Raw genomic sequence first — 10,231 nt, 5'->3', positions numbered from 1 at the left:
GCCCCTACACACACACACCCACACACACACACACACACACACACACACACACACACACACACACAGTTTATTGTATTGTATGTGAGTCCCCCTACTCCCCCTCCATAAACACACATTATGCTCCACTCTCTCAACTAATTCCACCACCCCGAGTGGCCACAATGGTCGGACAGCTTTGTTATGTCCGTCCAATCGGGCCAGTTCGGATGCAGGCTCATTTGGCCAAAGAGACATCAACAAATTTAAATTTGAATGAGTTGAATGTAAAGTGTGTAACTTTCGGTTGAACGATGATTCATCACTCATTTTTCATCACATATTTCATCACACGTTGTAATTTTAATCAGTAATAGCAGATGGCTATTTTAATCAACTTTGTAAGAGAAGATTTCACTTTCTAATCATAACATTTATAAATTAATTTAGAATCAATGTATCTTTTTCAGTAGTATGTATCAATACTATGACTATAAGTGTAGAGGTCACAATATGAAATATGTGCTGTTTTTTTTCCCACACCAACAGTTCAGCCTACTACTCCTACTACTCCTCCTCCTCCTCCTCCAACTACTACTACTACTAATAACAATAACAATAGTAATAATAATAAAATAGAACTACTGTCCTACCCTTAAATATGACAGCAGTTGTTTGATTGCACTACAATGCAGGCAGCAGAAATGAGGAGAATGCATGTTGTCATCACAATCAACAGAAAGGAGAATGCTGAATCAGGATCGGTCAGGTGCTTTCACAAATACACACACACACACACACACACACACACACACACACACACACGCACACACACGCGCGCACACACACACACACACACACACACACACACACACGCACACGCGCACACACACCAACACGCACACACACACACACACACACACACACACACACACACAGACGGGATGTATACAACATATCGCATGAATAATTAGAATTTTAAATAGGTTTTACTGTTGTTTGTTTTACAACACTATTGACTTAAGTATGTTAAAGGGTGAGCTAACATTAGTTCCGTTATGTTAAGGACTTTCTTTTTTTTTTTTTTACCCTGTAACATATATTATTATTTAATTTTTGAGTGAACTTCAGATACCCCTATGCTCGAATGAAGTGATTAGTTTTTTTCAAATGACTGTAATGACAAACAAATCCCAGTAGATGGCGAGTTTACACTGCTTTGGTTTTGCATTCAGCACAGCTTTTGAGTTAATGATAGAGATTAGGGGACGAATTCCGGCTTGTCATATTGACTCAGAAAGAAATGCTATCACGTTGGAAGTTGGACAAGTCTGTGCACCATTGACTCCACCAGATTATATTATGTGTCATTAGAAATGATACTTAGAAGAAAAAGGGTGTGAGATGATTTAATTAATTCATAGAATGAATGGCAAATGGCATGTAAAAAATCCACAGGCATTCGACTTGAGACGTGGTTGATGTGTATTGCTCAGGGCGCATTTCTTAGTTGCATACAGGTATGTAATGGTGGTGATACTCAGGTTTTGAATCGGCGTCACCACCACATCATGGGCTGGCTTTAAAGTCAAGAGTGCTGACTGCAGCGCTAAAAGCTGGGGCTGCTACCTCTTTAGGCAGAACCCTCTTTGTAAGTCTCAGAAGAGTGAGGTTGTTCTTGCTGGCATAGTGACATATATATGTAAATGAATTACTTTTGACATATTTGTGCACAAAAAGATACTTTCTGTGCTTTTTGGCCAGAAACTGATATTTTTGGTGAACCCAAACCATGTTCTCCTACTGAATAGAAATTGCCCAAATCCAAAATAAATGAACCCCACTATGTTAACGGCAGATTTTTAACTAGGACGAGAGGTTGCGTGATTAATCGGGCAATACTTTCATAGGGTGAACACAGTCTATTTTTGCTGCACCAGCAAAGAAGAAGAACGAGAACAACATTGGGTGCAGTGCAGCAGAGACAACACAATGGCTGGAAAATCTATGATTCACTATATTTGGACCTGGGCTACAATGGGGGCTGCGGGCGACACATGTAGAACACAAGAGGACAGACGACAAAAACTGTCGGCTGAAAGAGGACCGATGTGTGTCGTCCATTTATTCAGACTGATTAGAACTCTATTGTGCTTTGTGTGCGCCGATGGCATCTCGTTCCACGGCCGTCTATTCAAACTTCCTGACCCAGAATGATCAAGTCTCATGCGAGTGAGCTGATGTGCCCAGAGCTTTATGACGTGAATTATGTGAGACCAAGTTAAGCAACAAGGCGAAGGACTTTCAAGGCCAAACATCAAGTCCTTTAGCGGCCTGGATGAGGGATGATGGATCAGTGGATTGATGCACGCATGGTTGAATATACAGTACAGAGTTCCTTGGTATGTGACGGTACCAGCGTATCAAGGTTTTGAAACGCACACTAAACTGAAAGTTGAAGAATATGAGAAGGCACACAAGGTTCCAATGGTTTTTTTTGTTTTTTCATGGGATTACTGTATATTCGTAGCTCGATGACCCGTGTTTCATGCTAATTTACATATTAGACTTTATATGAATATTACAACATTTTAATTGTTAAATATAGATAAAAAAGGGTTAGGGTTAGGGTTAGAGGTTAGGGTTACGGGGGTTAGGGTTCGGACGTTTGGGGACTAGGGTTAGGGTTAGGGTGAGGGTTAGGGTTATGGGTCGGGGTTAGGGTTAAGGGGCATTATGGTTCGTGGATATGGGGTTAGGGGGATTGGGGGTTAGGGTTAGGGTAGGGTTTAGGGTTAGTATAAGGGTTAAGGTTAGTGTTAGGGGGTTTAGGGTTAGGTTTAGGGTTAGGAGTGAGGGGGTTAGGGGGGTTGGGGGTTAGGGTTAGAGGTTAGGGGTTAGGGTAAGGTTAGGTCTGAGCATTAGGGGTTAGGGTTAGGGGATTGGCGGCTAGGGGGATTGGTGGTTAGAGGGATTGGGGGTTAGGGTTAGAGGTTACGTTTAGAGGTTAGGGGTTAGGGTTAGGTTCGGTTTTAGGATTAGGGTTTAGGGGGGTTAGGGAGTTAGTGAGATAGGGAGTTAGGGTTATGGTTAGGTGGTTAGGATTAGATTTAGGGTTAAGGTTAGGGTGGTTAGGGGGATTGGGGGTTAGGGTGGTTAGGGTTAGGAGTTAGGGTTCGGGTTAGGATTAGGGTTTAGGGTTAGGGGTTAGGGATGAGGTGAAGGTTTGGGGTTAGGGTTAAGGGTTTTGTGGGATAGGGGTTAGGGGTTAGAGTTATGGGTTAGGGGTTAGGGTTCGGGGTTAGGATTCGTGTTTGGTTAGCCTTCGGGGTTAGGGGTTATGGTTTTGTTAGGGGTTTGGGTTCGGGGTTAGGTGTTAGGGTTAGGGGTTAGGGTTCTGGTTAGGGGTTAGGGTTTGGATTAGGAGTTCGGGGGCATGAGGGTTAGGTTTAGGGTTAGGGGGTTAGGGGGATTGGGGGTTAGGGTTTGGGTTAGGGTTACAGTTAAAAAAAATCCAGGAATAGGTTGCCAAACTGTGTGCATATGTCGGGGTCAAGAAGAACAAATAATATTATTATGGCTTATTGAGGAGTAACTTGTGACTGTCTCCACGTTCATGTGTACATCTGTATGATACTGTTTCCTATTGGCTGGTGTGCACCAACCAGAAGGAGCAGCACAAGGTCCATCGAAATGAAGCAGAAAAACTGGCAAAAACAGTTTCATTCTTAATATTTTATAATGTTATTGTTTTTTTGCAAATATAAACTACAGTGTTATTGTATAATATTATCGATTTCCAGTATAAACTGCTGTTTTTCTCATGAAAAACCATCTTAGAACATTTTTGTTTCTTTTTGTTTGTGGGAGGCTCGAATGGACTAACGGCATTTCAATGATGATTCCCATTCCACGATGATTTTAAAAGGCAAATGCCTCGGGTTATGAATGTGATAATCCAACGTAATAAAAAGTGTATTTATGTTGGAGGTGTAGAACTGTTTTAAAACAGTTTTTTTTTTTTTTGCTTTTTTTTTTTTCTCCCGATATTGTTGATTTTCACCTATTGCAGGTGGGTCTGCAACATATCCCCTGTGACAAATTCGCTGCAATGGTAATCATTCATAGTACTTCACTAGTTTGGTTTCAAATGGACTGTAAGGCTGCTATTTCCAGCTGCACTGATATTACACTTAAAAATAAAAAAGAAAGAAAAGGACAAAAAAAAGATTTACTTTACTTTGTAGATGTAGCTGGGGTATGATTAAGCACCCGAGGTCTTATTTTCCATATGGCCTGATTCCAGCACATAGTGAGCAAACAATCAATTTCCTCTTTCTACTCTCACTCACTCACACACACACACACACACACACACACACACACACACACACACACACACACACACACACACACACACACACATAAACACTAAATACACAACTTTGTCCAAGTGAGGTGAGATATTTCAACAGGAGTTAAGCTCTTGCGGTGCCATGATAGTTTCAGAGTCAAGCATAGTATGTAAATATGCTATACATTTGCCCATCTATGGCGTTTTGCAATGTTTGTAGCATTTGTTGGCTATTACTTTTGGGAATTATTTGGTTGTTTAAAATACATGGTAATCTCTTTGTTTGATGTTTAGTTTGACATCGAACTTCAACTAGGAGTCGCAATAAACACTTCAAAGCCTCTTTTTGATGAATAGTTCACGATCCGCCCAAGTGCTACTTGTTGTCAAATAAATTGAGTTGCATTCACTGCCACCATACAGCAGGGCTGTAGTCAAGTCCACCTTTATCAACTCAAAGTCAAGTTCAATTCACATAGGTCCCAATCCAAGTCAAGTTCGAGTTCCTAAAGTCCCAGTCCAAATCCAAGGCCAAGTCCAGATGAGCTCAGGAATAAACCTTAAAACAGAAAAATACTGTTTTCACGACCACGGATTACAGACATTTCATTATGCTCAACACTACCTGCCACTGTTGTTTATTTATTCATTTTTCTTAAGACACCAGCTCTCAATGGTTGGTAAAACCAAATTTTATAACCCCACTGTTGGCTAAGATGGCGGAAAGAAAAAGACTGCTTGCTTTGGCCTTTGTGGTCAGATTAACCGATCAGACGACTGTTTTGATTATCTGAAAAACTTTATTTCATGTTTCTTTTGAAGGATGACGTCAAAAGAACAAAAACATAGTTGGACTCGGTCAAGTCGACAAAAATATTTTGCAAGACCAATGGCCGAGTCCGAGACAAGTCAGAATTCAACTGCAAAGGAGTCCGAGTCAAATCCAAGACAACAAAAAAATACGTGTTGAGTCCAGACTCGAGTATTACAGCCCTGTCATTCAGTGCTCGCATCTCAAAGTTTTGCTCTTAAGGCAAAGCTGAATGATGGCGATTGTCAGTCTTAAATTGCTGCTATTTCAAGGCACCACTGTACCTGCAAGACATTTGGGCAGTGAATGCAGTGAAGTGAGCAACTCAGCGCCCTCGCTGACACAAACATGACATCAACGTCAGGAATTTCACACACTCAAGCCAAGAGTTGTGACAATGTTTGGACCCTGCGGGGGACCCTCCTATGCCAACATGCCTGCGCACAAACAACTGGCACCAATCCGCACTTGTGATTAACACACAAGACAAATCCATAGTGATCCACAGCGGTGGTTTGGGATGTGAACCGGCAGAGGTGCATTAGCATTCTGGCGGGTTTTCAGACAAAACTGCACCAACTCCTCGCACAGCCAACATGCAGCAGAGCATAACAACAGAAGGAAAGCCAAAACGAGGGAGGGAGGAAGCGAGCAAGAGAGAGCAGCTTGACAGGTAGAAGGGACGCTTGGAGAGTTTCTGCAAATAGCCCTTGACAGAAAGTGTATGAAAAGTCAGCATGCAGAATTGAGATTAAAAAAAAAAAAAAACAGATGATTGGGCTACCTTACTATTGACTTTGGCCTTCCTGGCTTCTTTGGTTCTCCTTTCCTTTTTCTCGTTCGCTCGTCTTCGGCCCAGAGCGGAACCCATTTCACCCGCGGACACACTCGGCGTCACACACGCAACCCCGTAGGTCATCTGCGCTCCCCGAGCCCGAACGCCGTCCACATGTCTGCCACGTCCTTCCGATCATGCCACGGACCTGTTCCCCTCTCGCTCCCTGCTCTCTCACTGGGCTTGTCAAAGTAGCACATGGACATTCACATGCGGTCTCACTCACACACAAAAACATACACACGCACGCACGCACACACACAAACACTCACCCCGGCATGGACGCATGCGCTGCACAGGCGGGGAGATGGTGAGGGGGAAGTGAGCAGGATGCTGGAGAGATGTGAGAGAGAGGGAGGCAAAGCTGAGAGTGGGACAAGAGGGAGGGGATGCGTGAGATACATTGGTACCGCCAGCACAAAATTCCTTAGGTGACCCTCATCCAACTTCCGATTCCTTCGATTTTCTAAAACTATTCACCCACCGAGATCAATCAAATATGGACTCAAAGCTCTGAGTTGTCATGAATAGGTCCTCCCGCCCTTTATATCATGACAAATCCTCCAAGTGATCATCAAACTTGAGATGGCGTCTGACCGGCTGTCAAGGTCAGTGAGTCCCAACAACAGTGCGGGAAATTATTCAAATTCCACGTCATGATTTCAAAAATTACTTACTCCAAATAGATTTGCTCATCTCGCTTTCTATGGCACAAAGGCTCCTCCAACACACTTGGTTCAAATGATAAGATCATGAGCAAATGAAATGCTCATTAGCAGCTCTTCAGAAGCCTGATAATGATCCTCATCGTTTGAATCAGGTGTGTTGGAGGAGGGGAAACGCCTAAAACATGCAGGATAGAGCCCTCAAGGAACCAGAGTTCCCCAGCCCTGCATTATGAATATTTTTATATTATCTGTCTGCATGTGTTGCTCTACCATTTGTGTTCAAATATCCATTTGCTTATCCAACGCGGCAAATGCTATTCTTTAGCTTTAGCTTTCCTATGGAATTTCCCATGATATGTTATCATTAAGCGAGTGAACTTTAAGGCAAAGCTATGTAGTATTTTTAAAGGGAAAGTCAACAAAAAATATATATGTTTCCAATGGTATGTTCTATGCAGATCCACTATTCTAAACACGGCATTCTGATTCATATTGCGTTTGTGGGGAATGAATTAGGCTACAAAATCTACCCATTTTTATCCATCTCTTGGGGTGGCCATTTTGCAACTTGCGATCGCCGCTCATCTTCTGAACATCACACAACTAAACCCAGAAAACAGGTGAAAAATAAATTAATAAATGAATAAATAAATTGCTGGCCTCCCGTTTTAATCCAAAAGCAATTCTCTTTGATATTTCGTTTGACAGTAAAAATCAACTGGGGGCAATGAATGGATTACAAACTCTTTTTTTTCAACTCATTTGTTCATAAACTGGTCGATTGCCAAATTTTATACAATTTGACAAATTCTCTCATTGAAGTTGAAATGTTTGAAAGTATGAGCCTTGGAATTTGCCCAATGTTTCTGCTTTGGAACTAAGATGGTCGATTTCCTATTTTTTAAACTCTACAGGGGCATTTGTGTCTACTTCTCCTCAAAATGAACATCAAACAGTGACACAATTCTCTGCTAAAATTAGACAGTCAAAGTGAAATGAGCTTTGCAATTTAATGTCCCCATCAATCTAAAATAACTGTTTCAATGAGATTCATTTATGTGAATTTCCTAGGATAGCTTCGTCGAACTATGAACTCTGAAATTCATTCACATACCGTCATCAGTAATGAGGTCTTCTTTTCTCTTTTGAGCAGACATCTGAGTAGGACACAATATGATCGGCTGTTTGCAGAGTTGAGTAAACAAGCCCTTTCTTTGAAATAAATTGGTGGCCAGTCGCTTTTTTTTTTCTCTTTCTCGGCGAGCAGAGAGTGGGGGGATGAGCGGTTACGCACGGACGAGGAAGCAAGGAGCAAGACGAAAGAGATGCTGTGCAAATTCCAGCATACTCATACGGATGCCTTTATGCTCTGTTGATTAATGTACTGGTGGCAGCGCGTACTAATCAGCCCCAAGGACAAAATGAGTAGCTCATGGGTCTCTGAAGAAGAAATTCTTGGAACATGTTTCTTAATATACTAAATAATCATTTTTTTTTTTAAAAACAAATCAGACTGTGTTCAAAGGGGGAAAATGCTTTATTTACCAAAATATTTCAGAAAAGGTCACTTTAGAGCTGTAATTTTAATATCGTAATATCACAATATTTTTGCTTATGGTTATCAAATCATTAGAATCTAATATCGAGCCATGCCAAATTGTTACATAGGTGCTTTCGGGCCAGCGCCCTTGAAAAATGTGTGAATTTCAGGGCATGAGCAGTTTACATTAATAAGCAATAATATTGTCTGACACATGTTTTCTCATGTGTTACCTATACACTGACAACAGTTGCGTGTTATGCGAGAGATTCCATGCTAATGTGTGAATTGTGTGCACCCCGTAACTGTCATACTGCATATTTCGCATCCGCGATACAGTATATACGACGCACAGGATTCTCTGTGTTATATCGCAAGCAATGCAGGAATTTCCATTCAGAGACACAATGAGCCACTTACAACATTCAGACGAGTGGGAGGAACAGCGTGAGTGAAATATGAGGATATTCAATTATTGCCTTTTTGTGCACTCACGAGAAATCGCCTCAGCGAAAGCGTTTGTTTACGCTGTGATTGCGTTAATTATTGCAAGCAGAGGAAATAATATGATCGCAGTGCGTGGTTGGGTCGGGCTGAGGCGGTGTCATGACCACGTTGCCAAATAGTGCGTTACTAAAGGGCTCTCCACATGATACTGTATGTGCCACCCACTTACACCACGCTGAGGGCTTTTTATGCAAGCTTAGCATATAAACAGAATGTGCATTTGTGCTGTGCAAATATTACATGCAATTGTCCTGCTCGCTAAGCAGGACAGCAGGAAGGGTGAAGAGGTTATGTGGGTGGGGGGGGATTCTATTAATTATGACCTCATTTTGAACTTTGGCCTGCGGCGAATTAACTCCATGATGGCAAAGTAGGCTAAATGCTCGGACGGTGAATACCCACACGCCGGTTGCTTTCTCTGCCGCACTGGATGGACGCTCACACCGGGCCTGCGGGCATCCACCAATCGATGATGATACTGTATATCATTGCTCGATTAAAATAAAACTCTTGATTGCACACACCAAAAGTTTGCGGTGAGACAGATCTTGCTCTAGATGCTAATGAGCTTTTTCTTCAATACTATTTCCTTTTCATTTACATAACAACTTTACATTGTGTGTGAACTCAATCTTGTGGAGGCTTTGCAACATATTCCATATCGTCGCGAAAACTCTGTACAGGATGTCCAAATATGGTCAATTGAATATTTTTTTTTCTACTATTTGTCTGTCCGTATGTTGTCTGTTATTTTCATGCATTATTAATTAATTAAAAGTGTTTCAAATAGATTGAGAAAAAAATTCAAAGACCTCTCTTGGACACTTGAACTGTCTGAGAAGTGTCATGTTACTTCGCGAATTCATCATTCCACGGGGCCCTTGCATTTATATGTCATCTTAAGACTGAAAGTCTGTATGGTTTTTCTTTTTGTTTGTTTTGTTTTGTTTTTATAACAAGTGAAAATTGTTAGATTAGATTGGTATTAGACTTTTGTTATAAAGTGATTGCTGTAATGCTTCCGTACAGAGGGAACTGGTCAGTCACAAAGGTAAGTGCGTTCAGTTTTGTTTTTGCCTATCAAACTACTCATTGTTTCATTTATTGCATCACTCGTGACCCTCAGACTTTTGAAAGTTTGACAAGCTGATGTAACTACACTTGCTTTTGTGAAGTTCAGTGCTAGACAAGCTAGTAGTCACCAGAGGAGGGAATCAGTCTCAAAATTCAGCGTGATGATTGGCATGTGTGTACCATGCTTAAAGGAACACCAACAAGCTGCAATTAGAGTATCACATTGAACACTCAAGACTCACTTCTTTACGTCGAAAGCAATTGTCACAGTCTCTCTGACACTGGTGCGGACAACAAGATGAGATAAGATATCCTTTATTTGTGCCACACTGGGGAAATTTACAGTGTCACCCATCTAATTATTTCAATTATGTAGTTGACTAGAATTTGAATAAATGCAAGTGAAAGTACACATTTTCATATTTTGGCTTGAAGGAAAATCCAAATCAAGGCTTTTTATAGCAAT

The 10,231-nt window shown here is 41.4% G+C and overlaps 1 protein-coding gene across 11 annotated transcripts in view; it reads right to left on the bottom strand.

The window, feature by feature from the left end:
• The window catches only part of shank3a (SH3 and multiple ankyrin repeat domains 3a), a 134,522-nt gene that overhangs the window by 92,378 nt on the left and 31,913 nt on the right, over nucleotides 1-10,231 (bottom strand). The window contains exon 1 of one of the 11 annotated variants that reach the window (XM_019857178.1): nucleotides 5,926-6,234. The exons of the other annotated variants lie outside the window; for them this stretch is intronic. Coding sequence (XP_019712737.1) covers nucleotides 5,926-6,060 — 135 coding nt within the window. The 5' untranslated portion in view covers nucleotides 6,061-6,234. Of the gene's footprint in view, nucleotides 1-5,925; nucleotides 6,235-10,231 lie in introns of those variants that run through there. 11 annotated transcript variants of the gene reach the window in all.

The sequence above is a fragment of the Hippocampus comes genome, unplaced genomic scaffold (assembly GCF_001891065.2).
Source record: "Hippocampus comes isolate QL1 unplaced genomic scaffold, H_comes_QL1_v1.1 scaffold186, whole genome shotgun sequence".
In the NCBI taxonomy this organism is placed as follows: Eukaryota; Metazoa; Chordata; class Actinopteri; order Syngnathiformes; family Syngnathidae; genus Hippocampus; species Hippocampus comes.
Note: the sequence above shows the minus strand (reverse complement) of the source record. Positions and strands in the feature narration are given on the sequence as shown.